The sequence below is a fragment of the Cydia amplana genome, chromosome 5, assembly GCF_948474715.1.
Source record: "Cydia amplana chromosome 5, ilCydAmpl1.1, whole genome shotgun sequence".
NCBI classification, from domain to species: domain Eukaryota; kingdom Metazoa; phylum Arthropoda; class Insecta; order Lepidoptera; family Tortricidae; genus Cydia; species Cydia amplana.
In genome coordinates this window covers 6914048-6940173 of record NC_086073.1, presented here as the reverse complement: position 1 = coordinate 6940173, position 26126 = coordinate 6914048, and the positions used below count along the sequence as shown (strand labels likewise).

Here is a 26126-nt window from a genome sequence, read left to right as displayed (position 1 = left end):
CTCTGGTAGGTTGGTTAATATCTTAGGCAGGTCTTTTGAGTAAATAATAACAAATATATCCAACGCAAATAAAATGTAGTCTAAATTGGAAAATAATACTTTTTATAGCAGCCTGATCCCAGCACATTGAATTCCATAACAGTGATTTGTTGCGGCAAAGCAACTCCTGTCACTTTTCTCCTTCCGGATATTAAGTAGTCGCTCTCTTCTATATCCAGGTGGCAATATGGCACCAGGGACTTTGCTACTATTTTGCAGAACATATTCTGATCATCTGGGTCTAAATTATCTGTAATGAAAATATTGTAAAGCGTTGCTCTGTAAATTAACATCATGTTAATAACATGTTCGTAATAGTTAAATAGTTAAAACTCACCAATCGAACTTTTCAGTAAAACTTTGTACTCGAAAGCATCAAGAGGTGAAAACGTAACTGTGAAAACTCGACTTTCAGAGGGCTCGAGGCATTCCTTGGCTGGTTCTATTGTGAAGGGTAAATTGACTTCGAACCAGGTGTCTACACTGCATCTCTCCAAACTTTCACTAAACAAAGTCTCTTTGCTGGAGTCTAGTGTAAAAAAATACAGAAAAAATATGTTATAGGACGTCAGCATAATTGTGCATGTTGTAAACGCCACTACGGAATAGGCCGAATATGCAAGAGTGATAGAGAGAGTAGAGAGACTAGAGAGACAGATAACGAAATTTAGATTTTTGCTTTTCGCGGCCTTTGATCGGAAAAAAATATCGTACGAGAAACGGGAAGAAGGTATGTTCGTATACAGATTTACACACTGTATTATTTAGTTTCACAGTACTTCTATTCCGTGAATCTTTGATTCATATTATTAAGGCCCACTTGCACCATTCCACTAACCCAGGGTTAACCGTTTAAACCTGAAGTTACCATGGTTACCAGTACAATTTGACACTAGGTCAACGGTTTAAGCCTTAACCGCGGGTTAGCGGGATGGTGCAAGTGGGCCTAAGTGTTCCAAGGAGTATTGTGTTATACGCACCTTTAGTATTAGAAGCATCTGCTTCCTTACCATTCGCACTCCTCTTATTGTCCTCACCTTGCTGTATTACAACAAAAATTATTCATCGATCAGATAAATAAATAATTGGACATACAATATCATCTCTAGGGATTTCATTCTGTCAAAATCGATTACGTTATTTTACCCGTGAAAATGTGCTTAAAAGTAAAAATTAGTTCGGCATTTATCATGTTACGGATCAAGTACAAAGCACCGCTGCTGCGAATTCTAAGTGCAGTCACGAACTTTTATTTGGAATCCATTCGTTACCATTCGGATTTCGGAACACGTTCTCTCACAATAAGGTGGAAAACACCAGTTTATTAGTTACTAAGATTTTAATTGAAATACAACATGCTGAGGTGAGAGCTTTTCGTGGCACCTTAGTGTAAGGCCTGAGTAGACGCTCGAAGCGGAGCGTTCGGCGGGGCGTGCAGCGTGGCGTCGGGCTCACAAGTGATTAGAGCAGCGTGCACTAAGGCCGCTCCTATACGTTTGCATTTGTTTAACATGCACGCCGCACGCCCCGCCCGCGCCCCGCTGCGTCCACTCGAGTTGGGAATCACTATTAAATATCAATATTAAAGTATGTATATGTAAGTAATCGCTTCACATTGCAATACCTTTTTATTTAAGTGTTTGTCGATGGTCGTGGGGAAGTCTTCATCAATTTGGAAACTCCACGTAATTTTCATCGGTACTTTACCACTGTTTTTCACTTTAAAATCAAATTTTCTTGTCTGTAATAATCATATAAAATTGTTATTTACGTAAAATGGCAGGCTTAGCTTAACCAATACAGTTATGTAATTACGATTTCATGATTTTTTTTAGATACTATTTTCCAGAGTCGCAAATACGAGTATATATGTGTTTTGTCGCTTTACAGCACTCATATCAGTAAACACTGCGACGGTTTCTATTTTAGTATTTGCGTTTTTCGAAATGTTCCCTTGCATCTTACGCAAAGTAGGTACTTACTTACAAAGTACAATTATAAAGTAAGTTTTGTGTTAAAATTAGGGATGTAACGATACATGATTTTGCCGATACGATACCGATATTTAAAGTAAATAATCGGCAATACCGATACCGATACCGATATCGATAGCCTGGTAGTTAGTTAATCAATCAAATAAATAATTATATCCTTTATACGCATAAAACATACTTATGTTTAATAGACGATTTTAAGAAGTGTGAAAAACTGAAAAATAAAAATAAAGAAAAATATATTCCTATTAGCAAAATAGCACGATTATAGCAGCTTCACTGTTATTACTGAATCGCGATTAGAAAGGGATTGAGATAGCTGTCAATCCATATTGATTTTGACGTAAGTGTATGGAAATCTGTTATTTCTAATCCCTTTCTGATCGCGGCATGATAATACGTTGAATCGTAGTAAAACTTACGTAAGTTTTGACACCTCAAGTTAAAATTGAGGTGAAAAATATGCTTGCCCAATAAAATACCTTACTGTGGGTTGTTTACATTTTGTTATGATATCGGGAGTATCTAAATCGGCCATGCCGATATATCGGCCTGCCGATTATATCGGCCGATATATCGTATCGGTATCGGTATCGTTACATCCCTAGTTAAAATCACGGTTTACCTGGTATATAAACGTATCCTTTAGTAAAACTTTCTCGTTCAAATTGTGTGTATATTTAGTATATTCTGTCGTAACAGAATACATTATTATCATTTTAATAGTTCCCATCGGTGCCTGAGGTTCAATAACCTGTTCTTGTATAACTCGCTCAGCTCTTTCAGCTACAGACGTTTCACTAAAAAAAGAAGGGGATTAGAAAAACAATTCTTCCGTAGTTGTCATGGCATCTGGAAAGGTATTTAATGCTAATAATGCTATAGGTACTTTATTCACATGCAATAAAATACGCATTTAAACTAGTTTCCAAAAAAACATGCAGAGTTTATATCTATGTAGCATGGCAGGAATTAATTGATAACAAGAAATTATATATACCCGAATAGACCACAGGCGGTCTAGCATGAGTTGCGTTCTCGCTCGCATACATCTTGCGCGACTTTCGGCGCGATTCGGGAAATGAATTAGAGATTCACTAGGTATGAAATAGTAAAGATATGTGACGTTCCACGGAAAAAAGTACCTTATGGCGGCTGGCGCTTACGCTATTATTAACGCCGCTCCGATATTCAGCCGGGGCAATGGTACCTTTTGTCGTGGAACGTCACATATCTTTACTATTTCATATCTAGTGAATCTCTAAATCATTTCCCGAATCGCGCCGTTTAAGTATGGAGTCGCGCGCGAGAACGCAACTCATGCTACACCGTTAGGAATATATACGGAATTTAATATGCTACGCGCTACGCCGAGCTACAGATATTCGTATAGTTCGTTTTTTTTAGCATTAGAAAGATCTTGAAAGAAGGTAAGCGATTTTGACATTTTAATTGAAAAACACTTTTTAAAAACCAATAACTATTACTTATGAAACCAGAAGATTATAAAAGATCGTATTAGATTCATAATTGTTACATATTTATCGTAACTTATTTTTAAAATGTGTTTTTCAATTAAAAGACACATCAAGATTGTTTACCTTATTTCTAATCCTAAAAAAACGAACTATAATATAGCAAAACCGTTAAATGATTGGTTTACCAATTATGGTCAAACGTGGTGACCGTTTGCCTGCTGTCCCATGTGGATCCCTTAATGGTGTCCAGAGTTAGGGAATTGTCACTGACAGCCGATAAATTACAGAACATAAGTACCTGCAAGGGGGCCGGTGTTATACATTTTGATATAGGTAACATATGTTGAATAGTTTTACGGTTTAGACTCACTTGTTTTAAGTCACTCGCGCGACATGTTTCGGAGTCTCCTTTCTCAAGCACTAACAGTGCGAGCAGCGTTCACGACGGCCGTGTATCGCGTACTGCGTATGTCGCGCGAGTGACTTAAAACAAGTGAGTCTAAACCGTAAAATTATTCAATGTTAGTATACTGTCTCACAACAGTTTAAATTCGATTAGGTTACATATGATTTATAACAGTGATTAATAATAGTTTGTAGCATAAAAAAAAAACAATTAATTATCACAGGTAGCAAAATAAAAAATCCATTAAATAACAAAATATTGTTTGGATTAAATTGTTGTATTAATAGAGTCATATTGGAATGCCTTATCGTGTATTATTATGAAAATATATCATTTATAAATTTTATAATGGCATCAAAGTATTTTTTAGGGTTCCGTAGCCAAATGGCAAAAAACGGAACCCTTATAGATTCGTCATGTCTGTCTGTCTGTCCGTCTGTCCGTCTGTCCGTCTGTCCGTCTGTCTGTCCGTCCGTATGTCACAGCCACTTTTCTCCGAAACTATAAGAAGTATAAGTTATTTGAGCCAGCTCCAAAGCCGCCCCAAATGGAAATACCAGCAAACTAATTTAAAGGAAGGTGATTTGGTAATTGTAAAGGATATGAACACCTCTCCATTAAATTGGCCAATGGCTCGTATAGTAAAAATGTTCCCTGGTAGGGACGGATTAGTAAGGGTAGATATAAGATATACTATAAGAAGTAGATGTATTCTGTGAACCGCATTAAGATTTTCACACAAAAATAAAAAAAAAACAATAAATTTTTGGGGTTCCCCATACTTCAAAACTGACAACCTGAAACTCAAAAATTTTTTTTTCATCAAACCCATACGTGTGGGGTATCTATGGATAGGTCTTCAAAAATGATATTGAGGTTTCTAATATCATTTTTTTCTAAACTGAATAGTTTGCGCGAGAGACACTTCCAAAGTGGTAAAATGTGTGTCCCCCCCCCCCCCTGTAACTTCTAAAATAAAAGAATGATAAAACTAAAAAAAATATATGATGTACATTACCATGTAAACTTCCACCGAAAATTGGTTTGAACGAGATCTAGTAAGTAGTTTTTTTTTATACGTCATAAATCGCCTAAATACGGAACCCTTCATGGGCGAGTCCGACTCGCACTTGGCCGCTTTTTTAAAAACACACATTTACCTTTTTCACTGCGACAGGTTGACTCGAGAAAAACACAATTTCTAAGTCCTTTTCTTCTGCCGGTGAAATGTATCCTAGTGATGGTTTAACAAACAAGTGGTGGGCTTCTTCCCATTTAAATTTATAAACTTTATCCGAGTTATTAACCATGATGATCGATCTTTTTTGCATGAAACTCAATTCACACCCTCCGAAGTCTAAAATATATTTTAGGCAAGCCGGCTCGTTTCTAATGGTCACGGAGCTGGAAAGTGACCTGGGTTTTTTCGTGTCACTGGATTTAGTGTCTTTTTTCTTGGTAGCTTTCTTTTTGCTATCGAGGGTCGAGACAGTTGACTCCGTGCTGCATAATATAAATTAATGTACATAGAATATGGCCTTCACAACTACGAATAATCAACCTATTTGAGGGCTAATGTTGGGCTAATGAATGACTATAGATCCAGGGCTATGTCCGTAACAATACATTTTTTCCGTTTTGTAGCTAAAATTACAATTAACCGTATGTAGATCCGCTAGCTACTTAGCACATTTGATGAACCTTGGGTTAAAGTGAGCTACACATACTCTAGATACATACTCTGTAACATTCTGTGCCCCCAAGTCAACATCCATTGATAACATTTCAAGTCCAATCAGTATTACGTCTTCCATAAATCCTTCAGCTTCACAAAACACCTGTTGATTTGTATTAGAACACATTACATTATTTTCAGAAAATATTTTAATTTGTTTTTATTTCATGTAGACACACTACTATATAAATTATAAACTTTAAATAAATGTCATATACTAAGAAAAAGTGACCAAGGCCTCCAGTGCCCCAGGCTGGCAGGGGGCGCCATAAGCCTTCAGTAAGAAGTGCATATATGTACTTGGAAAAATTCGACCTATGCCGCTGTGGCCCAGTGGCCGAATGGCACAGGCACCTGCCGCGATAGCAGAGGACGCTGGTTCGTTTCCAGCGGGCACTGGAGGCCTTGGTCACTTTTTCTTAGTATATGACATTTATTTAAAGTTTACCTGTTGATTTTCAGTGTTAAATATTTAAAGAGACATGCAAATGTACATACAATGTCGTCAATATTTATGGAATAAGTACCGTAAAATACTCGTAAGGGTTGTCAACAATGGTTAGTTGAATTTCGCAATTTGTCCTCCCTTTTTTGACGGGGTTGTAATGAACAACAACGCCTGCTAATTCAGCGGGATTCAATCTTAACTTAATTCTCATATCGTTTCGACCTAAATCACAAAATTGTATCATAAAATAAATATTATACACTAAAAAACAAGATTGCACTAAAGTCTATTTTTTTATTCGGTAGACTAAAATTACATTTCATAATATGGACATAAAATAACATTTCATAATATGAAATGTCATTTTCGTCTATCGAATAAAAAAATAGACTAGGGTCTAACAATCTTTTTTAACCATGAATTAGATTTAAGCTAGTTATTAATTTAGTTTAGTACATATTTGTACAGTTACTGAAAAGGGGCCCACTGATTAACAGTCTGCCGGACGGTATCGGCCTGTCAGTTAGAACAAAAAGTTGACAGCTCCGAACAACTGACAGGCCGATACCGTCCGGCGGACTGTTAATCAGTGGGCCCCTTAATGCCTCTGTATATATCTAATATCTAAATAAGTGATTTTTTTATTTCTTCATTAGTAATTAAAACTAGAGATGCACCGGATATCCGGTTACTATCCGGTATCCGGCCTATCCGGCCGTTATTTTAGTATCCGGCCGGATACCGGATAGTAAAATTAACACATTTTGGGGTAAAAATGGAATCTAAAAACAGTCACGGTCATAATGCTAACGACACAGTAGAGAGAAATGAATACGTAACCAATGTCACACAATACACTTATTTGTTTACACAAAAATACGCGCGCGCACTTGTAACTATAAACGAACTTACTACGTATTTACGTAATGACATGATAAAACTCGTTACGATCCTAGAAATGTGTCCACGCGAACGTTCACTACGAAACAGGTCGAAACCTGCACGACGCGCACCTGCAAAACTCAAAATATAGTTCCGCCGGCTGAATATCCGGCGGCCGGATACCGGATATTCGGCCAGTGTCCTGGCCGGATATCCGGTATCCGGTATCCGGCCAAACAACTATCCGTTGCATCTCTAATTAAAACATATATTATTCCGATCAATCCGAATATCATTTTATAACAATATGAATCAAAAAAATACAATTATAAAAGCCTTAAAAAACGACTACATTTAAAACAAGTCACTTAACATAAAACTAATAGGTAACTAATCAAATAACCCACCACGACTACCACGAGTCATTCCAGGCGCAAAAGTTCCCAACACGCTCGCTGCGTTTCCGCGTTGAACTGCAGCGAGCGTGTTGGGAACTTCTATGTTCATTAGTTAATAATATGTGTATATTTAGTTAATAAGTACCTTTGCGACCTTTAATAACATTATTTTCCGACATGACAGCCGCTGACAACCGAAATACATTCCTCTCTTCGATTGTTGACTGTATTTTCAATATTACAGTGCTTTTTACTGAACATATATTCTTAAAGCGAATTTCGCGACTGCTGACGGAGCCCAAGCAAGTAACGGGCATTTGGAGTAGCGAGCATTTGTACTGTCTCATCGGAGGCCAAACCATTTTTATACGAGGGACGACGCCTTCTCCGATCAGGCACACCCTAAATGACTGTTGCTGGTTGTTAAGGAGATTCAACTTGATACCTAAAATGGCTCGATACTCCTGCAAAGCAAAGATAATTATTATAAAAGTGTTATTATAACAATTTATATTGGCTACAATTATAATAATGATCACCAAAAAGACCCAGTAGTTTCGGAGATAAGGGGGGGTAAATGATCATTTTTTGCCTATTTTCTTGAATAACTGCTAAACTATTAATCCTAAAATTATAAAAAAAAATATTTGAGATTCTTACAATGACTCTTTCATTTGATTACATATCAACGATATAGTTTGAAAAACTTTATTTTTAATTATTTTCATTTACCCCCCAAAACTGGCCTCCATATTTAAAATTCATTTATTTACGTTACACGTCCATTTTTGGATCACAAACTTACATATGTGTGCCAAATTTCAACTTAATTGGTACTTGGTGGTAGTTTCGGAGAAATAGGCTGTGACAGACGGACGGACAGACAGACGAGTGATCCTATTAGGGTTCCGTTTTTCCTTTTGAGGTACGGAACCCTAAAAATAAAACGAAATGCTACTAGAAAAGTGGGTTACGTTAGGTTAGAACTGCGACCCTAACAGAAACGAAATGCTATTAAATATGCATACGAAATACGAAATACTAGAAAAAGGTAATTAAAATAAGAGAACGAGATGTTAAATATTTGCATGGTTAAAATGTTGGCGGTTATTGACTATTTGGGTTAACAATGATTAGTTTGGAGTTATTTGCTTTAATAGGATAGCAAGATATAAACAATTTAGTTATAATTTACCTACATTAAAATGGAGTTTTAATTTTGGTAATCATTTACTATTTTTGGCAGTAAAACGTATTTTTGACGTTACATTTTACTAAAAGTACCATTTATATAATATTGTCAGTTTTCGTTCATGAATGATGATTTACCTTTAAAGCTTTAGGACTAAACATGATTCGCAAACATTTGTGTTGTAAAGGTTCTATGTGTGTCTCATATTTATCCAAAGAGAAGATGTCTCCCTCGGCATTGAGTTCTGTGAGGAGGTTCATGGAAAGCGCACAGGCCACCAATCCATTGTTGTAAAGGTCGATCGCTGCCGTGAACGTTGTATTCACGTTCACACAGAAAAAGTGAAGAGTGACTGAATTTTCCACAAAAACGCAATGCGGAGACGTCTGAAACGAAAACAAATTATTAACGAAGCCGCGTGGATATCTTTTGGTTCATAACTAATAAAATATATTAACTGTGATAATCAGAGATCGGACAGATTGGCGTCATTGCTCGCAATAATGTGGACATGACTCCAAATTTGATTAAATAATTAATCATTTAATTATTTTAATTAATTTTTTACCTGAGTTTTAATTTTGTTCCCTAGTCAATAAATAGCACTTAAATATATTTTTGATATAAAAAAATGAGTACCTACAGAAAATTTGGAAAACATACTGATTATTTTTTTAAATAAATTTACATTATAATAAATCTTTGTGTTATTTATTGATTAGGAATCAAAATTAAACCTCAGGTAACAAATTAATTAAATGATTAATTATTTAATCAATTTTGGAGTCATGTCCACATTATTGCGAGCAATGACGCAAATCTGTCCGATCTCTGGTGATAATAGCCCCCGTGCTATTAGTTGCTATTGTATATTATGTTCATAACTATAGCAAAAGGGAGTACCTTCGCAGCACTTGTACGTTTTTTTTACTAACAAGGGAAAACTTTTTGCGAGACTCAAAAACGGCTTAACTGAGGCTTAATTCGCTATAGTTTTAATTATTCTTCTTTCAAGTTCTTGTTATACATTATTTTTAGTACCATATGGTTATAAAGTTAGAAGGGAGTGGGGAACACATTTGTTTTTACTTTTGGTGCGATATTTCCGAAAATATTTACTTCATCAAAAAATGGTTCATGGTTCCTATTTGTTTTGAAAAACGACACCCCGCACTATATATAGGGTTGTAGTGGAAAAAAAATCATCGCCACTGTGCAGTGGAGGTACCTTAAAATGTATTTTTTTTTTTAGTTTTTATTCTACCACTTGGTCAGCATGTTTGATTTATATACCAATGCCAAATCACAGGTTTCTAGTACTAACGATCACAGCAAAGCCGCGGGCATACGAACAGGTTCCTAGTTGACTACGGAACCCTAATAGCCCTTATAAATTGCCCAGTTTGTCTTATTTTATTTTAGTAATATAATATTCATACATCCATAGTGATTAAATTACTTAGTCAAATAAATAGAATCTCAATTACCTCTGGTACTTTATAATCCGACAGGCTTTTTACAATTAAATGTTCTCGGAACGTGTTTTCAGTGTTCCAAAAATCTAAAGTTGGCACGGCTCCAATTCCGACAAGTCTTAGTGGCACTCCGCAAGCCTCAGCTGGGCACGTATCACTTATTATAAATTTAATGGTTTCTCTGAACATCCCCGGCCCGCTGGCGTAAAACTGCATTTGAATTGTGCGACTAGTTCCAGGGGCCATCAAGTTATCTTCATTCAATATTAAAAAGTTGCCGCATTTCATTGGCGGGGTTTTAAGCCTGTTAGAAAATGCACATACGCATTAGGTAGACTTAATTCGTGGCAAAACACATCTTTCGACATAAAACAATACGAGCTCTCGGAGCTCTTTACCTTTAAAAATAGAGTAAGACCAAGATAACTCTGCAGCGATTTATATAGCACAGACTTGCAAGTGTTATTTAAGCGTCATCATTTCATAGAAGTTCGACGTTTATATTTAATCAGTGTCAGATGCGGATTCGGATAAATATTTACGTACCTATGGATTAAAAAAATATCACATTTGCAAACCCTGTGTTGTCACACTTACTTGTTATCTTTCACCTTCACATCGGCAGCACTTGCACTTATTTGGTACTGCTCTGGCAGCACAATCTCATAAGTAACTGGACATTTACTAGTGTTATTCAATATCACTTCCTTCATAATAGCAGTGCCAATAGGGATAATATTGAAATTGAGCTCGCCCAGTGGAAAAAGAGTAAATCTGAAAATAGTATGAAGCCAAAAATATATTAAGTAAAATTTTTATACGTGGCAGACGGACTTTTGTGCTGGAACTGGAAGAGGGTGTTTTTAGGTTGCCTAGCGCAAATGCAAACTTTAAATCTATAATCATCATCATCATCAATCCTCCTAGCCGGTTTCAGCCACAGCGACTGCGTGCTACCGCTGAGAGCGTCGTCGGTGTGCTCTCGATCGCTCATGTGACTGACACAACACAGCCAATTTTTGCAGCAAATGTGCGGCCACACTCGCTGCATGGTACCTATTTCTGTTTTCCAGAAATATTATACAACTTACGTATTATAGAAAGATGCAAGATTAATGCAAACAGGAAACTTGGCAACCACGACTTGTTTCTTAGAGCCGTCGAGCAACGAGCACGTGTAGATCGGCACGTTCACCAGGTTCATGGATGTTGTGGGTGTGCACGTGAACTCGATGGCCACTAACTTCATGTTCACGGGGATGACCCCGCATTCTTGGACCACCTCGAAGGATCTTAGCAGAGACGGCTCTGGGAAATTCTTCACTTTCTTCAACCTAACAATACAAACAACATGGCTGTCTATTATTTTCATAAGGTTAAATAAAAAGTACTTAAGGAGAGCATTTATCTACGCATAAGTAAACTTCCCATTAAACACCTGACGTTTCCAAATTCCGATTCTGAAGAGTCCCGACCCACCCGGAGTAGAAGCCGATGGTTTATAAATGTACTTATTAATAATTAAATGAGATCCAGAAATATATTCACCCATCTAACGTGATAGAAGGATAAACTAAAAAATCAAATACATAGCCGTAAACCTACGTACTTGTAGTAAATGTTATATTTGCCGCGATTGAGTAAAAACATCGTTTTCCAGTAGGTGGAGTTAACTTTGACGTTGCCGTAGTCGAGGCAGGTGTCGACCGGGTTCTCGTAGGCGCACTCGACCATGACGTCGTAACATTCCGCCGATAGTTGCAACTGGTCAACCACCATGGGGTGGCCTCGTCCCTCAGCGTCGTATATCTGAATATAATAATAATTTTATTAAGCCATACCCAACCAGGCGTGGCTCACTCCGCGATTTCGTCGCTTTGCTACAGGTAGCTAAAAGTACATCCGTTCCGCCCCAATTTTGGGGAAAGCCATAAGCCGCACGTGGCGCTGTCGCCACCTAGCGGCCATATCTGTGCTGATCGTAACAGACGCGTTTTGTTAGAGAGTGAGTCTTCTGTACCTAGTACTATTATTTATTCTGTGACCCAACTTCGCTTGATTTACCGTCGCACAACGCGTTAATAATTTTATGGTTCTGTGTTTTGCTTCACGTTGTCACACATAGGTACAGGTCAATCAACAAGAGCTGGCACGAGTGGAACTTAGAAGTGAATGAAAATATCTAAACCAATAAAATGGCGGCTCTGACTGTATACCGATACATGTGTCATTGTGTCATTCATACAATGAAAGTTTCGTTCATTCCATTCCTGCCGTGATACGAATACGCCCGGTACCAAGCGCGATTACAAAGAATCTCATGGTATAATTTGACCCCTAGAGTATTCGCAACTTCAGAATTCTACTTAAAAACTTCTTAATTAAAATATGCTTACGTCTATGATCAATATCTTCTGTAAAATAACACCGACTCTACACGCGATGTAAATTACTGGAACAACTTGGTTGTCATATCTGGGCACGATCCCTGATGTGTGAGAAATTATGAAGTCTTCTGCGAACTCTTCAGCATTTCGCACTTTCCACATTATTGGCAAAATTGAGTCATTTTTAACAATAAATCTATCATCTTCTCGCCGATATAATAAAAGCTTCCCGTAATCTGTGATCAAAAGATATTATTTGTCAGAAAAGAGATAAAAATGGTATCAACTTGGGTCATCCCATTCGTTTTTCGTCAAGTTCTTAAATTAGTCCTATTCTGCTTTCGTCACTCATTCTACATTGAAAGCAACCGACGATTGTGACGAATGTAGACTGAGTGACGAAAGCAGAATAGGACTACATAATTTAAGAACTTGACGAAAAACGAATGGGACGACCCAAGATGATACCATAAAAATCTCAACAATTTTTAGGGTTCCGTAGCCAAATGGCAAAAAACGGTACCCTTATGGATTCGTCATGTCTGTCTGTCTGTCTGTCCGTCCGTATGTCACAGCCACTTTTTTCCGGAACTATAAGAACTATACTGTTGAAACTTGGTAAGTAGATGTATTCTGTGAACCGCATTAAGATATTTACACAAAAATAGAAAAAAAACAATACATTTTGGGGGTTCCCCATACTTAGAACTGAAACTCAAATTTTTTTTTCATCAAACCCATACGTGTGGGGTATCTATGGATAGGTCTTCAAAAATGATATTGAGGTTTCTAATATCATTTTTTTCTAAACTGAATAGTTTGCGCGAGAGACACTTCCAAAGTGGTAAAATGTGTGTGTGTGTAACTTCTAAAATAAGAGAATGAAAAAACAAAAAAAAAAATATATTATGATGTACATTACCATGCAAACTTCCACCGAAAATTGGTTTGAACGACTTCTAGTAAGTAGTTTTTTTTAATACATCATAAATTACGGAACCCTTCATGGGCGAGTCCGACTCGCACTTGGCCGCTTTTTTAGATATTAAGATAAAAACTACTTATTAATATCATGCCTGCATAGCGAGTATAGCGACGCGATGACAATCTCAAATTAGTTTAGAAAATCGATCTCACCTTACAATCTTCGCCTTTTGAGTATTATATTGATAAGGATAACCAGTGCCAAGAAGTTATTACTTCGTGACAATAACTCACCAATATTCTTAGTCAACGGCAATATTTCCAAGATGGGCACGACGCCGCTGCACTGGATGAGCACGGTGACGATCTCAGGGTTGTCCTTCACACAGAAGAGCAGCACGCTCCGATGAACACCCATCTCCGACGGAGCTGCTGTGACCGTTAGCTTTCCGCGGCAGCCGGGCTGAATTTTATAATTTACAAGTTAGTTATAGTTTGGCAAGCTGATGGACTTCTGTGATTTTATAAGACCTATGTACCACACATAGCTTTGACAATAAAGAAATCTTATCTAAAAATCTCGAAACTTATCCATACTAGACAGTTTTAGCTTCAAGACTATCAAATATATATACAGCTGCACTAACTTCGAGACTTATAAAAGTTTTGTCCAGATCGAAAACGTTGGTCTGTTCAGCAAATTCAATATCAATGTCCGCAGTGATCAATGAAGAATTCTTTAAATCTATTGTGTATTCTTCTTCATATATTCTGCAAACACAACGTTCGTTATGTTGTTAGATTAATCACAACGGTATACTGACGTCAATACTGTACTAAGCAGATGTGTACTTATATACCTGTTTTGTCCAACAAAAATTGGTCCGAACTCAAATAAAGCAAGGTCATCTAAATAGGTGATTTTATATACGTTGTCTTCAAAGTTTGCTCTTCTAACAAAATTTGCAAACATTTTCTTGGGTCTGCTGTCTATTCTGTAAAACATAATTACACCTACACGTATTTTTAATGACAACGGAATGGAGACCGCATTCACGTGAAAGGCTGTTGCGTTTATTTATCTACATACATATATATCGTCATGTGACAACCAAAACTCACTAATTACAAAAAAAAACAACATTGTTTTGGTATTACTACTATGGCCCCAGAATAAATAATAGTGCTAGGTACTGAAGGTTCACTGAAGATATACTCTTGAACACTGCAAGCGCGCGCAGGCGTCCGTTCCATAGTGCGTGCGCGCGGCAATTACTACTGCTAGCTAGACACCACAATTGGTGTGGACCGTATCCTTCTTGTAAATTCAATAGGTAGGTCACCTCGGCAAGTCGCAAATGCCAGTAACGTGAATATCAACCCTCGACTCCGGCCACCCGCTGACCTCCACGAACCGCTTCACACTGAAGTGGCCTTCCCATTGTGGGCTGAAGGAGTACTTGCACCGCACCAGATCACCTGGCTCCAATACTATGCGTTTAGCGGAAGCTAAAACAAAACACAAAGAAAAAAGTAGACTTTATTATCAAAACCGAACTTGGCTGTTTATGCACACGTGTTTTGTTTTTATTTCCGTTAATTTCAAGGGTGCATTCCTGAGTTTAAATCAAGTAATTTTCCTAAAGACACAAGTTCTAATTAACTCGATTTCGGAGATAATCAATTTTTTTTTTGATAAGGCCCCTACTAGCGTGTATAAGTACTTCCCTTAGCCTTAGAGCCTGATTACAGTATATTGATTAGTGTTTAGTTCGAGTTCATACATTTGCTGCTAAACTTAAGTACTATCTCGAACGATCGATGTTCGAAATCACATTGATATGTCACAGTTTTCAATTGTTTAGTTGAGTTCAATGTAATTTATAGTTTATTTGTTATACCTGGAACAGTTTTCAAGCTATGCAATGGCAGTGGGCTAGGGTAGTATGACTCTTCACTTTTTTCCATAGTTAAGTTTTCAAGAATCGCAACCGGAGCAGGAATTGGACTAGTCGAAGTCGAAGATGATGTCACCTAAAATATTACATTGAGCCGGCTTAACTCTTTATCGTAGATCACCACACTACCAGTGCTAAATTGTTATAATTAGGTACCTTTTTACCACAAATACAGTGCCATTTTGACAAGACATTTATAACATTATCTTGAGTCGTATCATCTAAAAGATTTAAGTCAGTAATTTGATTACATTCACATTTCTTGACCTATAAAACAGAAACACGTCCGTCAAAATATTCATAGTACACGTATTAGGTAGTAAATATCGTTATAATAATATGTATACTCGCCGGTAATTCATCCAAAAAGCACCACTTTAGGGGCAGTTCATGATGAATGTACGGCATTGTTTTTGGTAGCAGTACTGTAAATTCTTTCCTTTTCATCAAACATTGAAGAATGTCTTCGTCATCTCTATTCCCTTCTTTCAATGCTTCACGAATCACAGGAGTATTCATAAACATGTTCACCAATGCTTCTTTGTAATGTAGACAGGGACATTTTATCAGAGTTAATGGAAATCCTCTTTGAGCTTCGTTCTCATCGGTAGACTACACAAACGTTGAGGACATTGTCATGCACAGTTAAATAAGAATTTTTAAATAGACTCTTAAGCAAAGGTATACGAGTTAAAACTGACAATTGCCATAGAGAAATATAGTAAGCATAGCATAGATAGAGTGTTCACTCCATACATCAGTTTTGATAGCTACCAAAACGCCTATTATTTTCGTAGTCGACATCTAGCATCGAGTAGCGGAATTATCAGTACCGCTACTTGATACTAGATGCACAGATTATATAATAGTTCTTACGACTAGATGTCTCGAGTGTCGCGACTCACGAAAATTGTATTGTACAACAATTTACAACTAATAATTACAAGCAGAACGAGTTGAAAATAGAGTTCCGGTTAATCCGGTTACAATATTAGCTGAAAATTTAAGAGCATTCGACTTTTCGGCCGTCGCTGTGGATTTAAACTCTCACGATTTTTACACATTCTTAAATTGTACAACGGGACTTAATTGCGTCTTAAAACTTAAATACGCGATTAAGTCCCGTTGTACAATTTAATAATGCATCATCTATTGTCAAGTAGCAGTACCTACTGCGAAATTAATAGGCGTTTTGGTACCAAAACTGATGTATATTTCTACTATATTTCTCAATGCAATTGCTTAGGTAGGTTTGTGCTTAACTAAGTTAGTATTATGGGGAGCTAAAAGTAAGGTATAAATGAACTTTCGCTGTCGTTTTAAAGTCAAAAAGATAAAAAAGGACCCTTAGAGCGTTTTCACATTGCCCGATCCGATATCGAATGTCGGATCGAAGTAAAATGTAAGAGATTAATTGTTTTTCTGTATTTATTTTTTCATTTAATACTAAAAAAACAGATAATGCAAAAGGGCGGCTTATGGCATTCTACTGCAGCTGTTTTCCTCTTAGGTGCCTTCCAGCATCCGATATCCGAAAGGCGCTTCCGATAATTACAGGCTACAGCCATGACAGAGCCCCCGTCAGCTGTGTAGGACCGATACTATTTGATTGTGTGCGTATGTGTAGGCACAATGTTTCTTGTAAATAAATAAATAATAAATAAATAAATAATCGTTTATTCAGATGAAATAAACCCTAACATACATATTTTTTTCTTCTGCCAAACTGCAGGACAGTTTGTTGGCAGAGGGAACTCCCTTAAAACATAGATGGGTAAACTTAGCTACTTAGGCAATTGCTGTTGCAAGTGTGCGTGACCGTTAAAGCAGGCGCCCCTGCGGCCGGACTACGCGGATGTAGGATCCCACATCCGATATCGAATCGGACTATGTGAAAACGCTCAATGGTGCGACCCTGTGCGGCCGGGTGTCACATTGCTAAATAAATAAATATCGGCGGCAAAGAGAACAAATGAAAATAATTAAACCTCATCAGTGACTTATATATTTATTGGTAAATTATTAAAAGTATTGTCATACCAGTACATGTGTTTCTGACTTGGTCTTTGTTTTTTTCTGCACACCCAATATTTGACCGTTTAAACCGTACAATGGGAATCCAACGGCACCTTCTTCGAATGACCAATTGTTGGCAATAGTAACTAAGCTATCATATGTACATTTGTAATACTCGTTGTATTTCCCAAGCATTCCCATGTACTCGCTTGTATTTTTCCAAGCTACAATTTGTACATAACACAGGTATTAATTTAGAAGCAAACTGTGCTATAAGTCATAAAACATAATATATATGCATCATATTATTTATTTATTCATTATTTATTTAAACTTTATTGCACAGTTTAAAAATGTACAAAAGGCGAACTTAATGCCAGAAGGCATATTCTAGTTAAAAGCCTGCTAGTTCTTCTTGATGTTTGTAATGTGTATGTGTTACGGGTAGGGGGTAGGGTAATGTTATAAGATTAATTAAACTCCAGTTTACCCTGGTATAACTAGTATTACCCGAGCGCTTTGGCTAAAATCCGAAAATTTACACAACATTAATCTGGATTCGGCATTTACCCGTACACATCTAGAGCTACCCAATACTTGCTGGGTAATGTTACGAGTAGGAGTTGCATCACTACTTTTCTGACATTACCCTCCCAGTGTTGGGTAGGTCTAGATGTGTAGGGCAAGGACCATAACCAATATATATATATATATATATATATATATATATATATATATATAACAAATATATTGGTTATGGTCCTTGGTACGGGTAAACGCCGAATAAAAATTAAAGTTGATTTAATTTTCGGAGTTTACCTAAAAGGCTCGAGTAATACCTACTAGTTATACCATGACTACCATGAGTTTAATTTTAACCTACTAATATTACCCGTAACTTATGTATTTTGTTTGTAGGACCTACCTTAAATCCTTTATACGCATAATGCCAAAACGCAAAACGCCATTTTGTCGTTTCGCGTAATTAAAAAAAAATACGCATAACGCCAAATACGGTTTATGACATAAACTCAGAATGCCAAAAAACGCATAATGCCCAAAACGCAGAAAGACAAAAACGCTTACATATAATTATATTATGTTAACAGGAACTATATATAGTAATTAGGGCAGTATGGGCAATGGGCTTGCATGTTGCGGTAGGTATATGAAAAAACATTCGTTATTTATTTTTTAATCGAAGAAGGTGTGAATGGTGTGATGTAATACCCTGATAAATGTTAAAATAATAGAATAACAAAAGTACAAAGTCCTGTATTCGACTTAGGTAGGTGTCTATAGTTTGTCAAAGGACTGTCTCATTTCAAACATAGACAGAGAGAATCATACTAAGACTAGTACTAGCACCCAAAAGAAAAGGATGAGTATAGTTTTGTTTGTTCTTAATTACTGACAATTTTGTTTGACCAACTATAGGTAATTATATAACAGATTATATTTATGTATGGAAGGTTTTGGATGATATCAAATAATTTGTTGGGTGTCATTAGCTTTTGGCATTATGCGTATTTGGTGTTTAAAAAATTTTGGCATTATGCGTATTTGGTTTTTATACAGCTTTGGCATTCCACGAGTTTGGCATTAACAGAATTTGGCAATACACGTCTTTGGCGTTTCGCGTATGAATGGCGTTTTGCGTTTTTGGCATTATGCGTCTAAAGGCCTTAAATCCTTAAATATTCGTATTTTAGATACATATAATTAATAAAATCTGCGTACTTACCCTTTTCATCTTTTTTTGTCTTTTTCTGTTCAACTGAACTTTTTACGAGAAGTGCCGACTCTGCAAATAGATAACGCAAGAAAAAACACTTTAGTATCTTGTTCATAGAAACATTTTTTTAGCAAATTTCACATGTTTTAAGAACTACTTAATATACATTTTATATGAAAGGTACTCCTATCTAATATTCTTACAATTAGATTTTCTCGTTTATCATTTCTAATATTACAAGGATGCTGTATGTAGTTTATATACGTACTACATCTCCCTACTTAGTTTTGTAACGTATGTTTTAGATTTACCTTTAGCACTGCCGTCTGTTTTATTTTCCTGTCTGGCAAACCTAGCAGATGAATGCATTCAATTAATTTACAAACAATTATACATAGCTATTATAATTAAAAGATGAACTTTTAACTATTCAATTATACATACCCAGTCTTCTCCAAAAACTTTTTCCTTCTTGTTTCCAAACCATGGCTGACATACAGAGATCTAAATTCCGGACTTAAGTTTTCAAAATCCTCGCCATCCATTTCATCAATTTCTTTTACGATCTCTACTATTTCCTCCTCCTCATATACTTTTTCCACTGGTCTAGAAAATTATACATAAATATGTACAATTTGGTATACATACAAATTGTACTACTAGGAGTATAAAGGTGGCCGCCTCATCCTATTTGGCCGCCGATGCCGATGGCCACTATTTAGTATTTAGTTATAGGATAGTCAAGACTCTCCGACAATACTTATGAAAATAATACTAAACTTGACTTAGAACCTAAACTTAACAATTATTAACGTCAGACGTCGCCGACGCTTAAAACCCCCCATCGCTTGAGCACACTCGACTATATAAGGCCGAAATACTTACTCATCTACCAATTCATTTTCACGTTGAGCTTCTTCATATGATTGCGCCCAATTGCTAAATTCTGATTGACAGAGTACCAAGTGTATGTTCTGTATGCAGTGCTTGCTTTTAATAATTGTTGTAAGCGCTATAGCTGGCTGGTTGAATGTAAAACTCGTTAATGAGTCTATGACAAACCCGCGATGGAATTTCGGCTGAGCAAAGAAGTCTGCCAGTAGCTCTTGTGTTAATTCCTTTGAAAAACATTAAGATTTTTAGTATAATATTCTGTTCCTACTCTGCACGTGTATTATACAGTTAGTACCATCGCCCACACTGTTAACTGACAGTTCGTAAAACTTATTACAAAACGGATAAGGTTCACCGATGGACAGTTAAGAGTGTTGCTGTGTGTACATACTGAGCATACACAGAAATCGTTTATTGCGAACCATGGTACATAGTTGGTACCTACAATAAAAACATAGAATCACATGGCACCCTATAAAGGGTATAGCAAGTATTCTTATAGCGAGGTAGGACTAATTTGTATAGTAATATAATATTACCCATTTTTTTACATTACCTTAAGGTAGGAACATAGATTTTTTAGCCACAGTTAAACTTTAGCTACTTGGGTATATACTACATTTTACAAAATTATACTTAACCTATGAGGGAGATCAAAGTTAGTATGTATATATATACCTACTAATAATTAACTTATCAAATTAAGTAAAGCTATCTTCCATAAATTCTTGTATGGAATAGTATGCTTTCTTTATAAGAAGTGATTTTAGATTTGATATGAAGGAGTTTAATTTCTGTATACTTATTTCTTATATATTGTGTTGGACAATTTATTGTAAATCTGTATTGCTCTGAAGTACGGGCCTTTTTAGGGTTCCGTACCCAAAGGTAAAAAACGGGACCCTATTACTAAGACTCCGCTGTCCGTCCGTCTGTCACCAGGCTGTATCTCACGAACCGTGATAGCTAGATAGTTGAAATTTTCACAGATGATGTATTTCTGTTGCCGCTATAACAACAAATACTAAAAACAGAATAAAATAAAGATTTAAGTGGGGCTCCCATACAACAAACGTGATTTTTGACCGAAGTTAAGTAACGTCGGGCGGGGTCAGTACTTGGATGGGTGACCGTTTTTTTGCTTGTTTTGCTCTATTTTTTGTTGATGGTGCGGAACCCTCCGTGCGCGAGTCCGACTCGCACTTGTTTGTACATTTCTAAGATTGGTTCCGGAGGTATAAGTTTATTTTTTCGGCGTGTGCTTTTACTAATAAGATAAGAGAAGATATTTCTAATAAGTAGAGGGACGGTAGTGTTAAAATTTTAAGGCTTGTGAAATTGGATTTGCAGCTGTCTCTTTGTTGTATGTTTGCTAATATACGTACACATTTTTTTGAGCTATAAGGAGATCGTGTGTATCAGTGTTATGGCCCCAAAGGATAACACCATAGCGTAACCAGGACATTTGACGTTTACGATAGCGACTGCGATCGAGTTACCGCAGTCATACTCTCTGCATATCCTGGAAATAACTTCATTTGTCAAAAATAATTTACACCTACATATTTGAATTTAAGAGCCAACAGGAGCTAAGATTTAAATATATTAGGTAAATATACCCGTCTCGCTAACGGAAGCGGCTCCTAAAACTAGTGCGATAAGGACAAAGCGAAAAATCCTGCGTAAAAATCTCAAAAATCGAGGTTTCGTACTCGACTGTTTCTTCCTCCAAAACTTAACCAATCGTAACCAAATTTGGAAATCTAAATGATAATGACATTATTTGTGTCGGACCGTTTTGCTTTTTTGACTAATTGATATTAGTTTTGAATAGCACGCCTCTCATTGCGGCATAGTCAATTAGGCCATTTTGGCCATTTTTGAAGGGCTCTAGCGCCTTAAAAAACAAAAATATCAAAAAAAGCAAAACGGTCCGACACAGATATTGACAATATTAATCTGTGTTGAAAAAATCATTGCTCTAGCTTCAAAACCCACGGAGGAAACAGTCGAGTACGTTTGTATGGAGAAATGACCACTCCTGTTGGCTCTTAATAAGAGTGCGCGTCGCAAAGATAATCTCATTCTCCCAGAACCAATCTTAGATATTTATAAAAAAGGACCGTACTACCGAGCAATAAATATATATAATAAACTAACTACTGAAATAAAAAATATACAAATAAATCATTTATTTACACATAAACTCAAGTCCGTTCTATTGAAAAAAATCATACTATACCATCGAAGAATTTATGCAGGATGATCTATTATGATTATATTTTGTAAACAAAGTTCCTAAACTTAGAAAATAATAAATATGTAGCAAGTAGCAAGCAGAGTATATTTAAGTGTACTAAATATTATATTTAGTTAATGTAGTCTTAAGGATAATTGCCATACCCTACCAGGGTGCCATGTGATCTGTTTTTATTGTAACATCTATTGTATTGTACCATGGTTTGCAATAAACGATATATATATACTGGATCAACCAAATCTTGTCAGTAGTAAAAGGCGGGTTAGCAACACTGTGTTCGAATAATTCCAAAATCGCGTGTCATCTGTGTGTTATCTGTGGAATGTGGATCGTGAATGACAGCCATCATCTTATTGTTTACATTCTGAATCGTTTCTATTTCAAGAGAAATTTCTGCTGTCACCATTAAATACCAAGATTATGCATGACCTCAAGCAAAGCTAAGGTGCCTACAATGTACATTCATGCTCGTTGACGGTAAACATTACTAAAATTTGAGGTTATGATAATTCACTCGAACTGACGTATGAAGGGCGGAAAAATAAACACGTTTTGGTACATTGCTGCTTTTCTTAGCGCAATTCTGCTCTTTGAGTGTTACATGGTGTTACCCTACTTTAATTTGCAGTACATTGCTACTGACAAGATTTGCTTGACGCACTATACTTACTATACTTATACTATACAGTCGCTAGCGTAAACGTCAAATGTCAACTGGCCCAAAACACACCCGACAGAGTGGCGCAAAAGAATATTATGTTATATGGCCGACTTTGATGATTATTAGATTATTACGTGCGTACGTAGTAAACATTCTTACTTAAATATTGTAGTTAGATAATTTGTTAGCATATAGGGTTTTTTTTCTTTTTGAGTTTCTTACTCGGTTGATTGTAATTCTATTTTAGTTACAGATGTTGATCCCATTGGGTTTTAGATATCAGATGGCGGGCTGATGAGGCCAAATCACTACATCTTATAAAAAAGTCCCCCGCCGCGTCTGTCTGTTTGTATGTATGTGTGTTCGCGATGAACTCAAAAACTACTGAACGGATTTTTATGCGGTTTTCACCTATCAATAGAGTGATTCTTGAGGAAGGTTTAGGTTAGTATAAGGTATAATTTGTTAAGGTTTTGTGTACCCGTGCGAAGCCGGGGCGGATCGCTAGTACTCTATAAAATACTTACCTGTTGAAACATCGTCGTAGATCCCATTGCTTCCACTATATTGCTCTCTTTCTTTTTTTTATCACCAGCCTTTGACCGAGGTGTAGTAATGTTTTTACTGTTCCCTAAGGCTTTTAACTTTGTTAACATCACTTCAAATTCATCTTCCGATTCACCACCTAATAGATAGGTATACATTTAAAATATATTTTAGAACCAATTATAAATATTGCACGTTTCTTCACAAGTTCTTAAATTTCTATTAATTATTATTACTACAGTTGGGCAAACTAAATTTGTCAGTAAATAAGAACAAAAAAAACTATACTCATCCTTTTCTTTTGGGTGTTAGTACTAATGTAAGACAAAGATATTATGATTTTCTCTATGTTTGAAATGAGACAGTCCTTTGACAAACTATAATAAATAAATAAATCATTGACATTTTTATTTTTATCTATAATTATTAATACCTGAATGAATAAGAAACTCGGGATTGCGCAATTCCCCAAAATTAAAAAGCCGTATCTGATAAACTCATAATTTGTTTAGAATCATACATTTATCCAATACATTATAAATGGGTCAATAAACTATTTTTTGTTGTTATTCTGTCCCATCAGCGAGGAGACAATAGTAGCATAGATTGTTAGAAGAACATGTTCTACTAACGTGCTCAGTAGATGTCCCATTATGGAAAGGTCTTAATAACTACCATAAAATGCAAGTTTGGTTCATTTAAATACGAAAAACCTAGAATTTTAAGAGTGACTCAGGAGACCGTAACCATAGCAAAGTGTGACAAGAAAAAGTTGATTAACCCAAATGCGAAAGAAACTTTTAATGTGTTACCTTTTTACTCCAATAGATCGTTTATTTAGGAAGTGCTAATAAAACTTCTATGAAAATAGTTCAATACAAATGAGACTATACGTGGGTACAAAAATATTACATCTGAGCATTTTCCAAAAAAAATTTACATTTCATTCATGTCTTCGCAATATTGACTTCTTGGGCTCATTTTACTCAGAATCATTTGTACATTCACGCCTCATACATGATAAAATGTGTCCCAGGATTTCCTTTCCAGATCGTCACATTTTTGTATGAATATTTTTTTTATTTGTATGAACGTGACGCACTGGAAAAATATTTTTTCATACAAAATTTTGAGACACGTTTTTTCATGTACGAGGCGTGAATGAAATGATTCTGAGTAAAATGAGCCCAAGAAGTCAATATTTTGAAGAGATGAATGAAATGTACATTTTTTTTTTTTGGAAAATGCTCATCTCCCAAATAGTTACATTTTTATAATAGAATTAAATTGGCAGTCTAAAACCATTTTTTTAGTGTACCGCACAAAACTTTGTTCGCGGTACACTTATGGGATCACTTCGGACTTGCAAATCAGTTAAATGTGTTTTTTTTTTATTTAGAAACCAAACAGTCATATAAACATATCAAAATGCAATACAAAAGGAGTGTCATTTAATCGATCTGTAAAATATTCCTATTTTGATGAAGTAAAATATATATTTTGTTAAACTATCAGTGGATTAGCGAATTATTTCATTTTGGATTACAATTTAACTGATCCGCAAAAATACTACATTCACAATACACAATTACACACCTCCAGCATGTTCGTTTTCTACTTCATCATCTCTTGAGATACTTTTTTTGTATATTTCATATGCTTCGTCCATAGCACTCTTAATTATTGTTCTGGCTTCAGTATCAATAAAGCATAATGCTTCTACCATACACAAATCAATGTTAACTGTCGGTATGCCTAATCTCATACCAATCGTATATGCCATTTCTTGTGATTGTACTTCTAAAATTTAAAATGCATTAAAAAGAATAGCTAAGGTAGTAATAACTTTCTAGTAAGACTATTAAATCCTAAGTAAAACTTTTAAGTAGGCCATGGGTTCAGGGTCTTGATACTGACGTGCTTTCCATACATTATGTATGAAAAATCATTTGGATACTAGTTTTTGCTATATCAAAAACATCGTTCGTGATGAAACCTGCATAGAGCCTGCATACGACTGCAAAGAAATTTAATCGTGTCAAAAATCCGAGACCGCATTAAGCAAGCGCAGTGTGGGAATTAGCCTAAGCACTTGAAGAAAACACTCATGTACAAAGAGAGGAGAGTTTCCTCAGCATAAGAACATGCTAATGGACGGTAGTGTATTACAGTCAGAAGCAGAAGTTGCCAAGCGGGCAAGGCGTTCAAAATTAACTGAACACGGTGTAGGTCATTTCATTTTGAACACGTCACCCGCCTAGCTACTTCTGCTGCTGACTGTATAAACAGCGAAGTTCACTATACATATTATTACCATAACTGCCATACCTTCACCCGGAGTACCATGAACAAAAACAATGAGTCCTTTGGATTGTACTTCGCTTTCCTTACTAGGAATGTGATGATCAAATGCTTCCAAGCATTCTTTAAGTGGATCTCTGCCTTGATCTTTTAATGCTTTTATTTCGTCTTAAACAAACATAGGGTAATAGTTATTTATGATACAAATGCGGAAAAGAGGAAATTCGAAACGAGTGGCGATAAGTTAAAACACGACCGAAGGGAGTGTTTTAAATCGACACGAGTTGTGAATTACTTATTCGCACGTGTATCGTACAACGTTTTACAGTACATATGGCCCTTTAAACTTTTGACATAGACACGAAAAGTGCTATAGTGAAAATAGGGCCATATGTAC

The 26126-nt window shown here is 36.1% G+C and overlaps 1 protein-coding gene across 1 annotated transcript in view; it reads right to left on the bottom strand.

The window, feature by feature from the left end:
• LOC134648236 (hydrocephalus-inducing protein homolog) overlaps window positions 1-26126 on the bottom strand; it is an 82577-nt gene that overhangs the window by 31007 nt on the left and 25444 nt on the right. The window contains exons 31-61 of the mRNA XM_063502722.1: window positions 25757-25897; window positions 25025-25228; window positions 23410-23567; window positions 19953-20185; window positions 19512-19673; window positions 19379-19419; window positions 19077-19136; window positions 17357-17556; window positions 15668-15928; window positions 15473-15583; window positions 15260-15392; window positions 14702-14867; window positions 14219-14353; window positions 14006-14129; window positions 13653-13821; window positions 12444-12670; window positions 11657-11856; window positions 11139-11381; window positions 10645-10821; window positions 10060-10351; window positions 8710-8958; window positions 7535-7844; window positions 6180-6322; window positions 5639-5755; window positions 5078-5413; window positions 3697-3809; window positions 2659-2833; window positions 1664-1780; window positions 1020-1080; window positions 377-568; window positions 100-289 (exon numbers count right to left, since the gene is read on the bottom strand). Of these exons, the coding sequence (XP_063358792.1) occupies window positions 100-289; window positions 377-568; window positions 1020-1080; window positions 1664-1780; window positions 2659-2833; window positions 3697-3809; window positions 5078-5413; window positions 5639-5755; window positions 6180-6322; window positions 7535-7844; window positions 8710-8958; window positions 10060-10351; window positions 10645-10821; window positions 11139-11381; window positions 11657-11856; window positions 12444-12670; window positions 13653-13821; window positions 14006-14129; window positions 14219-14353; window positions 14702-14867; window positions 15260-15392; window positions 15473-15583; window positions 15668-15928; window positions 17357-17556; window positions 19077-19136; window positions 19379-19419; window positions 19512-19673; window positions 19953-20185; window positions 23410-23567; window positions 25025-25228; window positions 25757-25897 (5440 nt within the window). The remainder of the gene's footprint in view (window positions 1-99; window positions 290-376; window positions 569-1019; window positions 1081-1663; window positions 1781-2658; window positions 2834-3696; window positions 3810-5077; window positions 5414-5638; window positions 5756-6179; window positions 6323-7534; window positions 7845-8709; window positions 8959-10059; window positions 10352-10644; window positions 10822-11138; window positions 11382-11656; window positions 11857-12443; window positions 12671-13652; window positions 13822-14005; window positions 14130-14218; window positions 14354-14701; window positions 14868-15259; window positions 15393-15472; window positions 15584-15667; window positions 15929-17356; window positions 17557-19076; window positions 19137-19378; window positions 19420-19511; window positions 19674-19952; window positions 20186-23409; window positions 23568-25024; window positions 25229-25756; window positions 25898-26126) is intronic.